This window comes from Vitis vinifera, chromosome 19 (assembly GCF_030704535.1).
Source record: "Vitis vinifera cultivar Pinot Noir 40024 chromosome 19, ASM3070453v1".
NCBI lineage: Eukaryota > Viridiplantae > Streptophyta > Magnoliopsida > Vitales > Vitaceae > Vitis > Vitis vinifera.
Window position 1 is genome coordinate 8,974,344 of NC_081823.1, and position 19,957 is coordinate 8,994,300.

The 19,957-nt window shown below is 32.5% G+C and overlaps 2 protein-coding genes across 4 annotated transcripts; one reads left to right on the plus strand and one right to left on the minus strand.

Moving 5' to 3' along the window:
• Window positions 1-660: 660 nt before the first annotated feature.
• LOC100248046 (uncharacterized) lies at window positions 661-7,882 on the minus strand. Its single transcript, XM_002270523.4, has 9 exons — window positions 7,331-7,882; window positions 6,460-6,645; window positions 5,947-6,076; window positions 5,730-5,810; window positions 5,408-5,607; window positions 4,738-4,833; window positions 4,551-4,644; window positions 4,242-4,358; window positions 661-1,184 (listed from the first exon to the last, which is right to left on the minus strand). Exons 1-9 carry the CDS (start codon window positions 7,439-7,441, stop codon window positions 1,081-1,083), a joined length of 1,119 nt encoding a protein of 372 aa, XP_002270559.1. The 5' UTR covers window positions 7,442-7,882; the 3' UTR covers window positions 661-1,080.
• Window positions 7,883-9,208: 1,326 nt separating this feature from the next.
• On the plus strand, window positions 9,209-19,254 carry LOC104877626 (protein transport protein SEC13 homolog B). 3 transcript variants are annotated; one of them, XM_059735422.1, is made up of 3 exons: window positions 9,209-9,310; window positions 9,972-10,175; window positions 18,116-19,254. In XM_059735422.1, the coding sequence occupies exon 3, from the start codon at window positions 18,203-18,205 to the stop codon at window positions 19,118-19,120; it is 918 nt and encodes a 305-aa protein (XP_059591405.1). In that variant the 5' UTR covers window positions 9,209-9,310; window positions 9,972-10,175; window positions 18,116-18,202; the 3' UTR covers window positions 19,121-19,254. The 3 variants fall into 3 exon arrangements, with proteins under 3 accessions (XP_059591405.1, XP_059591404.1, XP_059591403.1); XM_059735421.1 differs by lacking the exon at window positions 9,209-9,310 and having other exon boundaries at window positions 9,972-10,169; XM_059735420.1 differs by lacking the exons at window positions 9,209-9,310; window positions 9,972-10,175 and adding an exon at window positions 16,895-16,974.
• The last annotated feature ends 703 nt before the right edge of the window (window positions 19,255-19,957 follow it).

Below are 19,957 nucleotides of genomic sequence, written 5' to 3' on the forward strand. Positions count from 1 at the left end.
ACAAGAGAAAATTAAAAGGTTCAGGGAAATAATTTATCTTTCCACAGGGCCTGAGTTGTGCAGCCTTGAAAAAAAAAATAGGAGGGCTTGTGGTTTTAATGAAAAGATTCCATAATGTGCTCAGATTCTCTTCTCCATTGATAAAAGACATGTTAGGTTTTCCTTAAACAAAGAAGAGAGATGATGTGGTAGACTAGTCCAAATCAGCAGAATCCTACAAATATTTGCCAATCCACCAACAATGGAGGCCTGTGATTTAGCATATTCTGGATGAAACATAGAACATTAGTAACTATACAAGCTGAAGTATGCGAAAACATATTTGAGTATTTAAATGTAAGAGCTTCCAAAAGATGTAGAATTTCCTTCAGGATGCAACCAAACCAAAAGCCAAGCTTGTGGTTGCCAGGTGCCATAAGAGGCCCCTGTCATTCAGTTTGGACAAATGCCCCAGCCTGATGACTAGTATGCACTGGCCGGTTCTGGTCCCCTAGTATATCAAATTCCAAAAGCTTTCAAAGCTCTCATGAATGGTCAGCAACTCGCTTTGGTCATTGAACATGGGGTGGACGACATGATGTGAAACATACCTTTGGATCATAGTGTAGGAACCAAAAACAAGCAGGCCAGAGCAGGAAAAATCTTGAAAATATCCGCAACTTGGAGAGAACACCAGGCACAAATACATTATCTATAATTGAAACATAACAAAACATGGAGACTGTCATACTCCATAATATCTCATCTTGCACAGAAAATATGTGAGCCATATGCAGACAATAAATAAGCTGTTTTACATCTTGCACAAGAAAAAAATAACTTGGGGCTTCCAATCAGGACCAAGACAAGTTAAAAGTACACCAGGAACTACTCATGCAAAACACGATTTCCTGGCAACTCTAAATAATAATCAGGTTCCTTTCGTCCTTTTCCTTTTTGCTGAATTAATGATGACCTTATCCCGACAATCGTGAAGCTGATTTTTCCCAATATTCTGATTTGAAGCAGAGCACAAACCTTTTCCTTTCTGTTTTTCTTTTCCACATCAATCTCTCTTCTAGGCATCCCAAGAGCAAAGTTTTATGAGAGCTCAGTAATCACTCGTTCGCATTTGTCTTCCAAGACCTTCACAGCTTCATTAAATAGTACTTCTGGAGGTAATGCCCCAGTTGATTCAATGGTAACTACAGGGAAGAAAGAAAAGTGCAAATTAGAGCATATCTTGTCAAAATCTTTCCACGAAGAAATAACACTAAATTTAAAAACCTATAAACACTGAAATAACTATTTATGCAAAACCGAAACAAAGGTTTGAGGTCAATCATATTGTATCAACATTTGGACCCCTACTGTAAACCATCTGGGTTCTGCAACTGTACCCTGTATTCTTGTTGTATTATGGTAAAAAGAAATATCTCAGGCTAAAACACGAGTATTAAACTTTTTTTTCTTTTTTTGGATAGAGCGAAACATGAGTATCATCTTGACAACCTTGAGTTTTGTTAGCTATCTGGTTTAAGTATAGACATTAAAGAAAATCCTGGTCAGCCACATTTGACTGTCCCACTTCCAGGCATTCAAGTGTTTCACCTTTGCCACCTCTATTGCTTGATGTAACCAGCTGCAAACCTGTCCTGATTATAGGACCCAATTGTCCCTTTTTTTTTTTATAGGCAATAATTGAGAGTATATTAAAAGCGCCTTAGAAAGAGTGCATCAAGGTACACACGATGTATATATGTGGCAAAAGCCTAGCCAAGGAAAGAAAAACAAGAAAAAACAACCTCTCCTTACTTGGAGTTCAACCAATCGACAAAGTCTATCAGACATTTGGATGGCCATCTATATAGACTCTTAACTCATTCCAAAAAAAAGGTATAAAATAAAATTTAATTGCTTGATCCAGTTGTTTAGCATCCTCAAATGACTTCCTACTTCAACCAATCGACAAAGTCTATCAGACATTTGGATGGCCATCTATATAGACTCTTAACTCATTCCAAAAAAAAAGGTATAAAATAAAATTTAATTGCTTGATCCAGTTGTTTAGCATCCTCAAATGACTTCCTACTTCTTTCCTTCCACAATGTCCAAAATGAACACAAGGGAACGGCCCTAATTCCCCATGAATAAACCATGATAACTTAGAACATTCCCTCTAAAATGGAATAAACTTGTTGCCACAGAATCCTAGCTTTGAAAGAATGAAAGAGTAAATCATCAACCTATTCTTCTTCATCTTTACACATGTAGCATCCATTCAGCACAATACATCTCCTCCTTTTGAGCTAATCAAGCATCATAGTCCTTTCCCAAACAGAATTCCCATGTAAAAAGCCCAACTTTCGTTGGCACCAAAACTACAATTGCCTGGAAAGGCCTCTTCCTCCCCTAGATAAGGAGGCATAGAGAGATTTGACAAAGAAATTGTCACACTTGGTTTCCATCCCGGTCATCCTATACTCCTCAAGTTCTCAATCATTTAACCATTTTGAAAAGCAGGAACTCCATCGACACCCCTCCCTAGCCTACTCCCATGCCTCCGCTACCCAATCATCTTTGGCGATGGCTATAGAGAATAACTATGGGAAATACTCTTTCAAAGACATGTCTCCACACCATCTATCTTTCCAAAATTTTACCTTTATACCATTCCCAACAACAAACGATACTTGCTTTTAACTACCTCCCACCAATTTCTAAGTGCCTTCCATGCCCCCACTTCATAGCCAACCCAACACATTCCTCAAATGCATCCCCCTTCCTCTATCCAAACTTTCCTATGGTATGTTTCCATAAGGACTATATCTCAGTTGCAAATCCCAACTCCATTTGCCAAGCATGGCCTTGTTTAAAGTGGATAGATTTCTAACACTAAGGCCCCCATGCTTTTTGTCCAAGTAGGCAATAGAACAATTTACCAAATGAGGCCTTTCATCAAAGGCTCCACCAACCCATAGAAAGTCTCTCTGGATATGTTTTAGTCTTAAGCCTACCCTTCTTGGGATGAGGAACATGGACATAAAATAAATTGAAAGGCTTGACAATGTGCTTTTAATCAAAGTAAGTCTCCCTCCTATAGAGAGGCATTGCCTCTTCCACAAAACAAACCTCCTTTGAAATATCTCCTCCACCCAATTGTCCAACTTCTAAATGTTCATGTGTTCCACCTTGTCAATGTATCACCTTTATCACTTGAACGCAACTAATTGCATGCAAACCTATTCCTATTATAGAATAGGAACACATTAAACATCATGTATGCTATGAAAGAGCTTTTGATGCATCAGGCATGCCTCTTTAGTCTAGATAAAACAACCAATATTAAATTAAGGTAATAAATAGCATTAGGAGTTCCAAGTAAAAAAGCTTCATTTTTATATAATGGCACTGGTTTCTTAAAAGTAATACACATATAGGACCATCAAACAAGAAGATTCCAGTACGTCCTAGACGGTAATCAGAGGTGGTTTTGAATCCATTTGGAAGTATCTAGGACATATCTCTTTTCACTGTAAATAACCATCTAGAAAAAAGAAGTTATGGATGGGTTCCATGCGTATGCAAAGGATCATTGAGAACAGCCAGGAAGTTTCCTCTACTTTGCTGCAAAAACTATAGCTGCATATTGTAGCATTTTCCAGTTGAGTTTGAATGAAGCATCAAATAGACTGTAACATCCAGCCTCTAAAGGAAGTTAATGTTTATGAACAGCAGGGCACCACCCAAAACTTTAATGTTATACCCTGGGACATTGTTGTTAGTCTAGAAGAAACGAAAATTTAAGACCAGATTGGAAGCTTTCACCTTAGTGGCTAGAAAAATGTTGATTTAGGCTACCCCACTATAGCTTGATCCTTAAATAGTTAGATATGGAGATCCCAAGAAAGACAAGGACTAGCAATCCCTTTACTAATACTTGAGTCATCAACAAAGAGGATCTTTCATCTTCTTTCTTTCTTCAAAAAAGTACCATCAAACCAGAAAATTTTGATGTGGTGATCACCTATTTGGTAGGTTATAGCAAAAAAAAACCAATCTTAATTATTCAAACATTAGAATATTTAAAACAAATTTCTATAGTGAATGCATCAGATGGATAGCTAAGATTGTCCACTTAGTAGTAATTCTATAATGAATGCATAAGATGGAGGCACCACAAACACATTCAAGTGTTATCACTGTGATGTTCTCAGAGATGCCATGGGCCCCAGTTCATGCATGCACACTATTTTACTTACATATGAAGTGATTCTTGACACGTCGTATCGCCACATGCTTATCCCAATCATCCCCTCTGATGCATTCTCTACATAGTGTACAAGCTCGTGGTCGGGCTACAGTGGCCTTTTTTTTACCTGCTTGACAGAAAAATCATCAATCAGGAAAATGTGTTATCATAAGCACACAGTATGTGAACCGATTACACCTAAGGAACCTATGTTCCATAAAGCATTTCTAGAGACAGAAATGCTTCTGGCATGAGCTTATTCAATCCACAACATACACAGCCATACAGAACAAATTTCAAAGAGAAAACATTACTCTACCTTTGGCAATATCTTCAATATCAAATACATTAACTGGACATTTCTTGACAAGTTCTTCTGCCTTCTCATCTTCAATTTCTTGTAACAACACAACCTACATAGATAGTAAAAAAGACAAAGTCTTTCAAAAACCTGAAGTTGCAATCTGAAGATGCAACTAAGAGAAAATAAATAAGATCTATATCACCTCAGGAAGCATCCTATACCAAGCAGTGGCCACTGGCGACCACTTCGCATGAGTTTTACCCATCCCTTTAACCGCATGTGCTTCAAGTTCAATTTCCTAACAAAGAAACAACAGAGATAGTGAGAACATGAACAAACAATGCCTTCAACAATTAAATTTAATTGAATAAAATTTATGATAAAATTAAAATTCTCTCATTATAGGAGATAGGAAGTGGAGCTTGTTTCATTTGGATAAAACATCAAGCAAAGACGCACACTAGGATAGTTTAAAAGTACAAAAATGTAGTAACCATTCATAAAAATACCATACTTAAAATTTGATTTGCCATTCAAAACAAGAATTACTAATTCAACCACAAAATAATTGAATTCTAATATGAAATTTCAATTCATTGTAAGCTTATAGCCAATAGAAAAAATGAGTAGAAAGTTGTCTGGATTAGGATACCTAAGTAAAAAATTCTATGTGTCCATGGTTAGAAATGCAATAGATAAACAAAGAAAGTCCACAGTAATAATAATCATCCAAAATGAAATGTACCCATCTATAGCAAACCCTTACCATTAGTCCAGTTTGAGAAACAATTACTTGGGGCATTACTTCATCTATGCAATACATAAATATATTGGCAATGAGCAAAACACAGATGAATAAATGATAGTATTACCTGGCCAGGGCCAAGTTTAGCAATAATAATGTCTGGATGCTTTGGACCGATGGATTTGTCAGAAAATTCTGGCAAGGAATCCTGGCTGCAGCTAAATGAGGTATAGGTTTTTGGTTTTGAGGTTGAACTTGAAGTTGTATTTTCTGTAGCCAATGGAAACTCACTACCATGTGGCAACCACTTTAATTCATTTGATTTTACTGCATTATTCAAGACAGCTTCATTGTTATAATGATCACAAACAATCAAAAGGAAGGAGAAAATGATTAAAGTAAAAGAAGGCATCAGACAACACCATAAATGCAGAGCACAATAACCATACCTGTAAGTCGGGGCCCGCCTCGCTCACAACGAACGTGAAGGTTAAAAACAATGGTGTTCTTTTCATTAGGAGTATCATTTTCTAAATGAAAGAAAAAAGAGGAAATTAGCACCTATGAACAAGCAAAGATCTCAACAGGTGAAACAAGTAGAGCATTGCTTTTGATTGTCATGAAATAGAGTATCAAATCAATAAAAGATAGGTGCTTGAGTTAAACCTGACAAATCATCAAACAGCCTTGGGTCAGCATTGATTGGAATGAGACCCAATCTGTGGGCAAGCACTTCATCTTGGACAATTGATGTATTATTTGCAATGAGAACCTTTTCGATAGCCATTGTGGGAAGCTGCATCCATGAAGAGAAAACCAGAAATAAGCATATACCACCCAGATGCCCCTTTGTTGGCTCTTCAAGACAAGAGCACTCATAGGAATGGTGCAATGCAGGACACAAAGAAAGAATGAATAATAAAAAGGATTTTGGGCATGAGAGCAAGAACAGGTCATACTACTATCTTACCAACCGTTTTCAACATAAAAACCGATATTTTACAATGACTAACAATACAATGAGATACTACTCTTTCAATGGTAAGATAAATGAAACAAGAAAACATGCAAGTAATATTATTATTAATGAAATTCTCTACTCTTTCAATGGTAAAATAAATAAAACAAGGACATATATGGGTTATATTATTATTAATGGAATTCTATGAGAGAACACACCTCTGCTATGAGGATCCTACGAAATGCATTAGCAATCGAAGGATCAATACCAATCATATCAAACTCCATGTCATCCTCTGAAAGCCGAATCACTTCAACTCTAAAATTATTGCAGAATTGATCCATCCGCAAACTATTATCAACTCCCATGGATGAATAAGCACCAGAATATTGAACATTCTCTGTCTTCAAATACAAAGATTCCCAAAACATAAGAGACTAAAAGAAACAAATTCTAAAAAATCCAAACCCTTGTGCTCTATTTCATTGCTGACAAAAATTAGGGAAAATAGAAGAAAATAGATTTTGAATCCTGGGCTCTCATCATAAGGAAAGCGGAAAACAAAAAGGCACCTCCATGCAAACAGCCTAATACTGATTCAGTTGAAAAGGGTTTTTCATTTTTCAGAACCCCAAAGTTCAGAAACAAACAAATTATTGGTGTTTGAGGAAGAATGAAAAAAAATAAAATAAAATTAAATTAAAATTTTATGAAATATTGTAAAGGATAGCGGGGTGTGAAGTTGTCCTCGACTGTCTTATGGATGGCACAGTTGAGTTGATAATATTTTTCCTACATTGATTAGTCAACAGAAATTTAAAATTTTGGTTGTATTGGGCACAAATGAATGGAAGTTTTCAAAGTTCAGAGGCTAACTTTGTTTTTCCTTCCTTTTCCAGAAAAAATCCACATCGTTCTTAAAACTTAAAAAAAAAAAAAAAAAACAAATTCAAATCTTAATTCACTGCTGTTTCATCTCAGAATACAAAATAAAAAATTCACTTCACACCAAAAACAACCCAGAACTATCGTTTTTTACTATCGTGCAAATTCTGGGCAACCAAACGGGACGAAAAAAAAGTAGCGTACATGAGTAGGAGCATCGAAATTGCAGAGAACGCGAGTTCTCTGGAGCTCGATGTGTGGAGGAAGCTGCCCTTTTGGGACATCAGGCATGTCTAGCGCTGGACTCCTATGCATGGCTTCTCTTGATGGATCAGTCGATGTGGTCAGGATTAGGATTTTTGGAGTTTGAATCCGAGAGGGAGATGAAAGGGTTTTGGATTTTATGGTAGGGTTTAAAAAGCTCTGGATTGATCAACTAATGTGGTCAGGGTTAGGGTTTTGGAGTTAGAATAGAGAGATGGAGATAAAAGGGTTTTAGACTTTATTGTAGGGTTTAAGAATGGGCAGTGAGATAGTGTTTTGAGAGCTTTTCATGTTCACAAATAAATGTATTATTGACTTGAAAAATTAGATTAGATAAAAATTTGTGAGTGGGGGTATTTAAAATAGTTTTTTGATCTGTTTTTCATTAGAAAAACAATTGAAAATTGTGGGATGTTCTACCAAGAAAACTATTTTTTATTGTAATGTCCAAATAATTTTTTTTTGAAAACAATTAATAATTTCTTGTTGAATGGTTAAAAATATCTAAGAATTGTATTATAAAGCAATTCTTAAATTGTTTATAGATATAAAATTTTATTTAGGAATTCAAATATGAAAAATAATACAATACAAAAGTTTGTGAAATATCCCTCCATAATTTCAATTATTTTTCAAAAAACTTTACAAAAAATAATTTAAAACACCTCAAATTTTTTTATATAAAATATCATGTTTTTCAATTCAATCAAAATTTTGTCAAACTTATTTTTTAAAAGTAAAATAACCGCTTTATATATTCCAAATACCATACGTATTTTTTTATAGGGAAAGTTAGGTTTTGGGTTCTTGGTACGGAATATATATGGTTTTGAAAACCCAAGTGTATGAAATATGAGATGTCACTCTTAATATGTAAAATAATATACAAAACATTTATTTTTACTCTTTCCAGATTGCCCCTAAATTTCTCCATCTCATCAGCAAATCCTCTCCATGTCAGCAGAACAATTTGAAACTTGAACTCGTTCTCAAAGCTGAAACACAAAGAAACGTGAGTCTCTTTCACTTCTGGTCATTTTGCCCTAACCCCATCTCAGGAAATTCCCAATTTCGATATTTCATTTCCAGTTTTTGGGAGCCAATGAAAATCGTAAACCTAATGCTCAGTGCATCCACTCAGTTATCGTTGAAATCAATTTTGTTAGGGTGTATTCAGCGGAAGAATGCGAAGAGCATTTCGAAGAAGCTGTGCGACACCGTTTCGGAGTTGGCGTCGTCGATTTTGCTGGAGAACGGGTGGCCGAATCTATTGTCGTTTATGTTTCAGTGCGTGACCTTCGATTCGACGAAGCTTCAGGAGGCAGTGTTCTTGATTTTTGCGAAGTTGGCGCAGTACATCTAGGAAACCCTAGTTTCTCATATCAAGCATCCATACTCGATGTTTTTGCAGAGTCTGACGTCGTCGTTGAGCTCCAATGTGAAAATCGCGGCCTTGAGCGATGCAATTAATTTCATTCAGTGTTTGTCGAGTTCGACGGACCGGGATCGGTTTCAGGACTTGTTGCCGGCGATGATGCGCACGATAACAGAGGCGTTGAATTGTGGGCAGAAGGCGACGACAAAAGAGGCGCTCAAGTTGTTGATCGAATTGGTCGGGACAGAGCCGTGGTTTCTGAGACTGCAGTTGGTGGATGTGGTGGGGTCTATTGCGAAGGCTGAGACCCTAGAGGAGGGGACGCGACATTTGGCGGTGGAGTTCGTGATAGCTCTGGCAGAGGCGAGGGAGCGCGCACCTGGGATGATGAGGAAGTTGTCGTAGTTTATAAGTAGGCTTTTTGCTACATTGATGAAGATGTTGTTGGATATTGAGGATGATCCAGGGTGGCATAGTGCGGATAGCGAGGACGAGGATGCGAATGAGAGCAGTAATTACAGTGCTGGGCAGGAGTGTTTGGATAGGTTAGCTATTTCATTGGGTGGGAATATGATTGTACCTGTTGCTTCAGAGCTTTTGCCGGCATATTTGGATGTGCCGGAGTGGCAAAAACACCATGCAACTCTGATTGCTCTTGCTCAGATCGCAAAAGTCTGTTCAAATTGTTATTTTCTTTTTAATTTTGCCTTGTTTTTTTTTTTTTCAAAAGTACTTTGATTAAAATCTCATAGGATTTTCTTGGAGTTGTTCTTTTCTCTTAAATTGTTTTTTCTTTCTTTCTTTTTTCCAAAGTACTTTTATAAAAATCTTATAGGATTTTTTTGTATTCTAACTGCTCACTTGGTGGAGTTTATCCGGAATTTAGCATAATTCTGGTAATTGAGTTTGGTTGTGAAGTATTTAACCCAATTTTCATTAAGGAAAATTATTTACTACCTTTGTTAAAAACACATACTTCCCACACCTAGGGAAGGTGAATATTTAACATTTTGGAGTATGGGTTGAAAGGTGGTCAATTTGTTTTGAAATGAGAGGAAACAATAATGGGAATACATTTTTAATATGGTTTGTTAGTATAGGTTGTTAGTTTGTCTGTGTTGCTTGTTTGTTTGTATTTATTAGAAATAAATCATAATAGTCCCTACATGCTACTATAGTTATTCATTCTGACTATTTTATTTTCAGGTGATGATAAAAAATTTGGAGCAAATGGTGACAATGGTTTTGAATACATTCCCAAATCCCCATCCTCGTGTGCGATGGGCAGCTATTAATGCCATTGGGCAACTGTCCACAGACATGGGCCCAGATTTGCAAGTTCAGTACCATCAACGAGTGCTACCAGCTCTAGCTGCATCTATGGATGACTTCCAGAATCCACAGGTGTAGGTTCGTGATTTTTTATGCGTGTTTTTGTCTATATCTTAACCAGTTATGAATGTTATCTTGCTATGTTTTAACGGGCAAAAATTTTATCTTGTTCTCATGGATGCAAACTATTACGTGGTTATCTTATTTGTTTGTTTGTTTGTTTGTTTGTTTAGTCGATGGCTACATTATGCCTTCTAGATGCCGAGTCACTTATACTTTTCTTTTTTTGAATTTTGTAAACATAGTTATAATTTTTATGTCTGGATCAATCTTGGTAGCTTTTTTCTCATAGGCAAAATGCTTTTCTAATTTTATTATCTGTAATGGGTGATTTTGTCGATGTAGAAGTCTGGATATTTCGGCACTTAGAACTAAAATAGGAAATGCCCCCAAGAGTAGTGAATAGGTTCTTTACAGTTTGGTTTACTGGACTGTGGTTGCTTTCCAATATTTGAATTTTTTGCCATCAGAATAAGTAGGTATTTCTGATCTGGTATGCTGGTGGTCCTTTTCAAATCTCTTTACGTATTTGTTAAATCTTGTTAACACAACATAACTTATTCATTTTACCTCCAATTCCATGAGATGAATTGTGGCAATAACTGATTATGCTCTTTATGAGGTGAGAAACCTAAAAGGAAATGTAATTGCCATATGGATTATTTTATAAGAGAAGATCATAGTGGGAAAAAACAGCACGTGGGAATCGTGGTATGGATGTATTTGATTGTGTTGTTGGAAAATTATGCTTTAGTTTTGAATGATAACGGGTTTGAATTTTTTTTCCTGTTTAAAATTTTGGAACATGGTATGTTCAGAAATTATGGGGAAAAAGATTTTTTTTTTTTTTTTTGGGTTTAAGTTCTTTTTGTCGGGGTGTTGGAAGCATTTGCAAATCAAGAGGACTGCCAAAGGCCTAATTGATTGATAGATGATATCACATTGCAAAGGGTGGAGGGTTGTATACTTGTATCATGCAAGATGTATCTATTCCTATCAAATCAATAGGAAAAGTAGGTTGTATTGCACAATATCAAATATCGTGTTATATATTATTTCATATCATGTGATATAACATGACACATTTTCACAAGATAATCCAAATTGTCCCTTTTCTTTTAGGTTTTCCCCCCTTTATATCGTAAATTTTCAAATAGTTCTCTCCGAGAAGCTTCAAATCCAATTTTATTTTGTTCCATATCTTTCTTTACATGGAAAATATTTTTTTGGACACAAGTTTGGAAGGATTTCAAGTCTTTTTGAGGTTCCCCATTAAATGTAATTTTCTTTATTTATTTGTTTTTTATGGGTCTCCTTTGGTTACCTTCCATTTCTCTTCCCTCTTGTATAAAAAATGAGTTGATAAAAGGTGCTTTTACACGCTTATAGTCTTCTTTCGATATATTGATTAGGTAATTTTTGTATGTATGTATGAAATATTTTTATGTGTGAGATAGTTGATAAAAGGTGTTGCACATTTTATATGTGAATTTTTTTTTTCTCCTATCTAGTTTCTAACTATAGGTTGGATTGCTAGGGTCATTGAACATGTTAGAACCAATATGACTTTATGAAATAAATTACATAGAATTAGATAGGTCATTCATTAGAGAATTGGTTGCTAGAGATTTTGGTTGCAGTTGTGAATTTTTTGTTAATAGGAAAATAAAATTTTATTAGAAGGCGTCTAGCAAAAATGGAAGTACACCATGAACACAAGAATTATGAAGGGAAAGTTGTGTTTTGGGGCCCCATTTCCCAATAATATTGTTTTCAAAACCCAAGTTTGCATAACCCAAGATATGTCCACTATTTCAAGAAAATTTTTCCTTTTCATGCACTCTGGTCCGAGGTGTTATTTCATACCGAAAATGCCTTCCCCTTGGGCCAACTCAACAGACTCATATGTGAACCAGAACAAATTTCTCCCGGATTTTGCTTCTTGGGTTCCCCTTTGTGACCCTTAGAGCATCCCATTATGTGGTTCTCTTGAGTGCTCAAGAGGTCCACTAAAGGTTTTTTGGGACTGTAACTTAGATACTACCTTAAGGGCCCTTAGGTACTACCTTAATGGCCTTTAGGTACTACCTTAAGGGACCCTAGGTACTACCTTAAGGTAAACATGAACTCAACCTCTCCCAAGCCTTGAGTCTTCCTTTGTAACCCTTAGAGCATCCCATTATATGGTTCTCTTAAGTGTTGAAGTGGTCCACCAAAGGTTTTTTGGGACTGTACCTTAGGTACTACCTTAAGGGCCCTTAGGTACTACCTTAATGGCCTTTAGATACTACCTTAAGGGACCCTAGGTACTACCTTAGCTAAACTTGAACTCAACCTCTCCCAAGCTTCGAGTCTTCCTTTGTGACCCTTAAACCATCCCATTATATGGTTCTCTTGAGTGTTGAAGTGGTCCACCAAAGGTTTTTTGGGACTGTACCTTAGGTACTACCTTAAGGGCCTTTAGGTACTACCTTAATGGCCTTTAGGTACTACCTTAAGGGATTCTAGGTACTACCTTAGCTAAACTTGAACTCAACCTCTCCCAAGCCTTAGGTCTTCCTTTGTGACCCTTAGAGCATCCCATTATGTGGTTCTCTTGAGTGTTGAAGTGGTCCACCAAAGGTTTTTTGGGATTGTACCTTAGGTACTACCTTAAAAATTATTATTATTCATTTTTAACTAAATTTATGAAAATGTTAATATCCTTATGTTTCTAACCTATACTAAAATAGTATTTTTTATAAAAATATAATTTATGATTATATTGTAATATTATTATTCATGTTTTACTAAAAATTATTTACTTTTTATTTTATTTGTAATTACAAAACTATTTCCATTTTTAATAAAATTTTGAATTAAATTAAATTTATATTATATAAATTGAATTTACAATATTTTTACAAAACTAAGAAATATCATTTTTAAAAACAACTAATCCAAATAAGTTTTTGTTTTTTATTTTTGAAAACTATTTTTAAAAACAACTTACCAAACACCTTTATTTATATAAAACAACGTACCAAACACCTTTATTTTTATAAAACACTAGAAAATTTGTTTTTAATTTTTTTAATTTAAAAATAGTTTTGGAAAAAAAGTTCCAAAAAACATGGCTAAACAAGCCTAAGGATTTTTTTCATGTAATTTATATATATTTTTAATAAATACAACATAATTAATTATTCAAATAATATTTAGTGAATAATCATTCCAAAAAATCATATATCTAATAAAAATATTTAGAGTCCATTTGATAGTGATTTTAGAAAACGTTTTTAACCTTTTTAACACTTATTTTTTTTTATTTTTTAAATATTATAAAGGCTAAAAATGCTTCTTGAAATCACTACCAAATGCATTTTTAAAATCTGATTGTGATTTTAAGAAATGTTTTTAGCTTAAAAAAATGTTTTGAATTTTTTTTTAATATTTAATAAAAATTCAAAAACATTCTTAAAAATATCAAAAATCACTTTATAGTATTAAAAAATCACTTATGGTATCTTTTCGGATAAACATGTTATTTTCTTAAAAACACACTTCTACTAAAATTACTTCACTCTAGTTGAATGTAGAATGATTCCTCTCTACATTTTTAAAAATTAAAAAAATTCCCTTCGACGTCGGAACTCTCTAGTAGAAATTATCACGATGGATTGATGGGGTTGCTTCCAACAATTTTCTTGTCATCTCTCGATTAGGAACTCTCTAGTGGAAGTCGTTACCAGAAATATCACAAGTTATTGTAGAATATCACAAGAACTAAACAAACTTAGTTCTTCATCAGGCTAAATGACATGAGTTGGAACTAAAAGAACTAAAAGACCCATAGATTCCAGTTTCTTTGTTTTTTGTTCTTTTAGTTCCAATTCATGTCATTTAGCCTGATGAAGAACTGATATTTTACAACTAGATAAAACCTCATGTTTATATAACTTGTGATATTCCCAGTAACGACTTCCACTAGAAAGTTGCTAATTGAGAGATGACAAGGAAATTGTTGGAAGCAACCCCATCAATCCATCGTGATATTCCCCATAACGATTTCTACTAGAGAGTTCCTACCTCGAAGGGAATTTTTTTTAATTTTTAAAAATGTAAAGAGGAATCATTCTACATTCAACTAGAGTGCGTTGTAGGACTCCAAGTAATTTTAATAGAAGTGTTTTTTTAGGAAAATAACATGTTTCTCCAAAAAGATACTAGAAGTGGTTTTTTAATATTACAAGTCATTTTTGATATTTTTAAGAATGTTTCTGAAATTTTATTAAATATTAAAAAAAATATTTCAAAAATATTTTTTTAAGTTAAAAATATTTCTTAAAATCACAATCAGACTCTAAATATTTTTATTAGAGAGATGATTTTTTGGAATGATTATTCACTAAATATTATTTGAATAATTAATTATGTTGTATTTATTAGAAATATATTAAATTACATGAAATATGCTCGTTTAGCCATGTTTTTTGGAACTTTTTTTTCCAAAACTGTTTTTAACTTAAAAAATTTAAAAACAATTTTTCTAATATTTTATAAAAATAAAGGTGTTTGATATGATGTTTTATAAAAATAAAGGTGTTTGGTACTATTGTTTTATAAGAACTATTGTTTTATAAGAATAATGGTGTTTGGTAAGTTGTTTTTAAAAATAGTATTCAAAAATAAAAAACAAAAACTTATTTGGATTAGTTGTTTTTAAAAATAATATTTTTTTTAGTTTTGTAAAAATATTGTAAATTCAATTTATATAATATAAATTTAATTTAATTCAAAATTTTATTAAAAATGGAAATAATTTTGTAATTACAAATAAAATAAAAAGTAAATAATTTTTAGTAAAACATGAATAATAATATTACAATATAAATATAAATTATATTTTTATAAAAAATACTATTTTAGTATAGGTTAGAAACATAAGGATATTAACATTTTCATAAATTTAGTTAAAAATGAATAATAATAATTTTTAATAATATTTTATTTAAAATAAATTATGAGTAAAGTTTAACTTTTTTTAACACGTAAATGAGTCAAGGTTTTCATTTCATGTCCACATTTAGTATACATAATATTCTAAAATATTTTGATTTAATTTAATTTTAATTAATTAGATCGGTTTTTTGAGTTCCAAATTATTTTTAAAAATTGTTCAACTCATTAATAAATTTAATACAAAATATCACTTGATTTGAAGTTCATTTTTACAGTGAGAAAACATATGAAAATATAATTATGTGCAAAATAAATCATTTTTCAAAATTATCAAACTTATTAATGAATTTAACGCATAAGTCTTGTTTAATTTGGAGCGAGCTTACTTGGTTAAAAAAAAATAAAGAATAATGATTCTATGTAGAAGAGAAATAATAAAATCATTTTAAACCAAATTTTATTTATTAATTTCTAATATTGATTGGATCATTACTTGAGTTTTAAGTTTTCTTAAAAAATTACTAGAGTCGTTAATGAATCCAACACATTAATTATTATTTAATTTGGAGTTCATTTGCCTAGTGAAAAAAAAAAATCATAAAATAAGGATTATATATAAAAAAGAAACAATAAAGTCATTCTAAATTAATTTTTATCATAAAATAGGGTTTAAAAAGCTCTGGATTGATCCATTAATGTGGTCAGGGTTAGGGTTTTGGAGTTAGAATAGAGAGTTGGAGATAAAAGGGTTTTAGACTTTATTGTAGGGTTTAATAATGGGCAGTGAGATAGTGTTTGAGAGCTTTTCATGTTCACAAATCAATGTATTATTGACTTGAAAAATTAGATTAGATAAAAATTTGTGAGTGGGGGGGTATTTAAAATAGTTTTTTGATCTGTTTTTCATTAGAAAAACAATTGAAAATTGTGGGATGTTCTACCAAGAAAACTATTTTTTATTGTAATGTCCAAATAATTTTTTTTTGAAAACAATTAATAATTTCTTGTTGAATGGTTAAAAATATCTAAGAATTGTATTATAAAGCAATTCTTAAATTGTTTATAGATATAAAATTTTATTTAGGAATTCAAATATGAAAAATAATACAATACAAAAGTTTGTGAAATATCCCTCCATAATTTCAATTATTTTTCAAAACACTTTACAAAAAATAATTTAAAACACCTCAAATTTTTTATATAAAATATCATGTTTTTCATTTCAATCAAAATTTTGTCAAACTTGCTTTTTAAAAGTAAAATAACCGCTTTATATATTCCAAATACCATACATATTTTTTTATATACACGTGGTATTTTTTGTTTTTAAAAATAAAGAATAATAGTAACTTATATATAAAATGCAAGAGCTACTTGAAACTTACCTAAAAAAGATGGATTTTAAAAAAATGTTTAAAAATTTGGGATATTAATTTTTTTATTATCTCAATTAAAAAAAAAATTTAAGTAACTTTTAAAAACATAAAGTAACAAAGGAATTGTATCCAGAGCACTTGATGTTCTTATTTATTATTATTATTATTATTTTAAAAAATCCCTTTTACAAAAGTAAAAATTTTCATATATATTACCCTTTTTCCTTATATGTATATATATAGTGTATAATAAAATATTCTAACATGCCTATATATATTCTTGTAATAGCTTATATAGTTTAGTAATAAACAAAATATGTATTTATTACTTATAAAATAATATTTAATTTGATAATCTTTTTATATTTGTAATATTCATATTCCTTTTATATTATGGACTAATCTTGTATAAAATCCTAGCTGATCACCCTGAAGGAAGTAGAAGCGAGCATAAACCTCCGACTATTCTTTACAACCGGGCGCGTGGACTAGGGTCACTGGTGTGTTCTCTGCGAGCAGTTTTTGTTAATTTCCCTTTTTTGAAGCTTTATTTATTTGTTTGTTTGCAGTTTTTGTTAATTTCCCTTTATTTGTTTGTTTGTTTGCTTGCTTTGTTTGATTCTTTATGCATTTTTATATTTCTGAAATTGAAACGAACGACATATTTGGTTAGTAATCTGAAATTACTTTTCTCTCTGTTGAAAAGAAGAAATTTTCCCGTTAATTTTTAAATGAAACCCTAGAAAAATATTTCAAAAGATGAGCGATAATGTGGTTTTTAGAAGCAAAAGGAAGCTGTATGTATGCTTATGAGGTTAGGACTGGTTATGCTGAAGTTTCTGCCCCAAGTATAATTTAGGAAATATTATTGGAAAACCCGGAATTATGTAAAAGTTGTGGACTTCGTGGGGATCATTCAGAAAGGGTTTTGCTTGAAATTTCTGGGTTTGAGGTTTTATTAACGAATAACCATAATCATTTGCCAGATTAGTTTGTTGGTGCAACTAATTTATTGGTGCACAAGAGTCAATACTTAGCATGCAGGCCAGTGTTAAGATTCTAGGATTTTCAAGCACATGCGAACGTCTTAACAAATTTATTTTCTCTTATAGTATGTGGTGGTGGTAGATAGAAATTTTTTGTAATGGCTCTTGTTTACAATTTATTTAGTGTATACTTTGTTTATATCTGTGAAGTATCTGCATATTTTATTTACTTGTCAAAAAAAAAAAAAAAAAACTAAGTGCATGTTTGGATGCATTTATTTACTTGTTTATTTTAAAAAAAAATGTGAATTCTCATATAAAATGTAGGAATTCTTATACAAAAACTAGGTAGAGACCTTCTGTAGTTGAAAACACTAAAAAAAAACTAAATTTAAGGAAGTAAAGTCACTTGCTTAAATTTTTAAAATTTTGAAAAGAATTTTTATATGAGAGTTCTTATATCTTGTATAGAAGGTTGAAGGTTCCATTTTTAAAAATAAAAAATAGGAAGCATATGCAAATCCCACCTAAATTGTTCTTTTGAGCTTTGCTTTTACTAAGTTAGTTGTTGGTTTTTAAATAGTTTGGAAGTTAAATCAACCTGTTTCCAATCAATTGGTAATGGTATTTTTTGTTCTCAACCTACAAAACTTAGGAGGTCAAGAGAAGGAACCCAAGAAGCTGAGCTGAAGGAAGTTGAGAAGGTGAATTATAGTGATAACCAAAAGGGATATCAGGAAAGATGCCTTCACAGAAGATCAAAACAGGTCACCAGGACACAGTCCATGATGTTGCCATGGATTACTATGGAAAGAGAGTGGCAACAGCTTCATCTGATAGCACCGTTAAGATAATTGGTGTTAGCAATAATGCTTCACAACACCTTGCTACTTTGACTGGCCATCAAGGCCCTGTTTGGCAGGTTGCTTGGGCACACCCCAAGTTTGGATCAATCCTTGCTTCTTGTTCCTGTGATGGCCGAGTGATAATCTGGAAGGAAGGAAATCAAAATGACTGGACACAAGCTCATGTTTTCAGTGATCGTAAATCATCTGTCAACTCCATTGCCTGGGCACCTCATGAACTTGGCCTCTGCTTGGCTTGTGGATCCTCTGATGGGAATATCTCTGTCTTCACTGCTAGGTCTGATGGCGCTTGGGACACCACAAAGATAGATCAAGCTCACCCTGTTGGAGTAACCTCAGTTTCATGGGCCCCATCAATGGCTCCTGGTGCTCTGGTTGGATCTGGTCTGCTGGATCCTGTTCAGAAGCTGGTTTCTGGTGGCTGTGATAATACTGTGAAGGTGTGGAAGCTATACAACGGGAATTGGAAGATGGACTGTTTCCCTGCTCTTCAGATGCATACAGATTGGGTAAGGGATGTGGCTTGGGCACCCAACTTGGGGCTTCCAAAGTCCACAATTGCAAGTGCTTCACAGGATGGAACAGTTGTAATATGGACTGTGGGCAAGGAAGGTGATCAATGGGAGGGTAAAGTTTTGAAGGATTTCAAGACCCCAGTTTGGAGGGTCTCATGGTCGCTGACTGGAAACCTATTGGCTGTGGCTGATGGAAACAATAATGTGACATTATGGAAAGAAGCAGTTGATGGTGAGTGGCAACAGGTTACTACAGTGGACCCATATCATTTAGCCTGATGAAGAATTTTTTTAATTTTTAAAAATGTAAAGAGGAATCATTCTACATTCAGCTAGAGTGAAGTAATTTTAGTAGAAGTGTTTTTTTTTAGGAAAATAACATGTTTATCTGAAAAAGATACTATAAGTGGTTTTTTAATACTATAAGTGATTTTTGATATTTTTAAGAATGTTTCTGAAATTTTATTAAATATTAAAAAAAAATTCAAAACATTTTTTTAAGCTAAAAACATTTCTTAAAATCACAATCAGACTTCAAAAGTGCGTTTGATAATGATTTCAAGAAACGTTTTTAGCCTTTATAATATTTAAAAAATAAAAAAATTTAAGTGTTAAAAAAGTTCAAAACATTTTTTAGAATCATTATCAAATGTACTCTAAATATTTTTATTAGAGAGATGATTTATTGGAATGATTATTCACTAAATATTATTTAAATAATTAATTATGTTGTATTTATTAGAAATATATATAAATTATATGGAAAAAAAATTCTTAGGCTCGTTTAGCCGTGTTTTTTGGAACTTTTTTTTTTTCCAAAACTGTTTTTAACTTTAAAAAATTAAAAACAATTTTTCTGGTATTTTATAAAAACAAAGGTGTTTGGTACGATGTTTTATAAAAATAAAGGTATTTGGTACACTGTTTTACAAAAATAAAGGTGTTTGGTAAGTTATTTTTAAAAATAGTTTTCAAAAATAAAAAACAAAAACGTATTTGGATTAGTTGTTTTTAAAAATAATATTTTTTTAGTTTTGTAAAAATATTGTAAATTCAATTTATATAATATAAATTTAATTTAATTCAAAATTTTATTAAAAATGGAAATAGTTTTTT

Bases quoted from the DNA above. Each gene is read 5' to 3' on its own strand.
- LOC100248046 (XM_002270523.4), bottom strand. From the start codon at position 7,441: ATGCATAGGAGTCCAGCGCTAGACATGCCTGATGTCCCAAAAGGGCAG. The intron at 6,077-6,459 runs GTGTGTTCTCTC...TCATGGATGCAG, and splicing joins GTAGGATCCTCATAGCAGAG to CTTCCCACAATGGCTATCGA. The intron at 4,645-4,737 runs GTGATATAGATC...CTATCTATGTAG, and splicing joins GGTATAGGATGCTTCCTGAG to GTTGTGTTGTTACAAGAAAT.
- LOC104877626 (XM_059735422.1), top strand. From the start codon at position 18,203: ATGCCTTCACAGAAGATCAAAACAGGTCACCAGGACACAGTCCATGAT.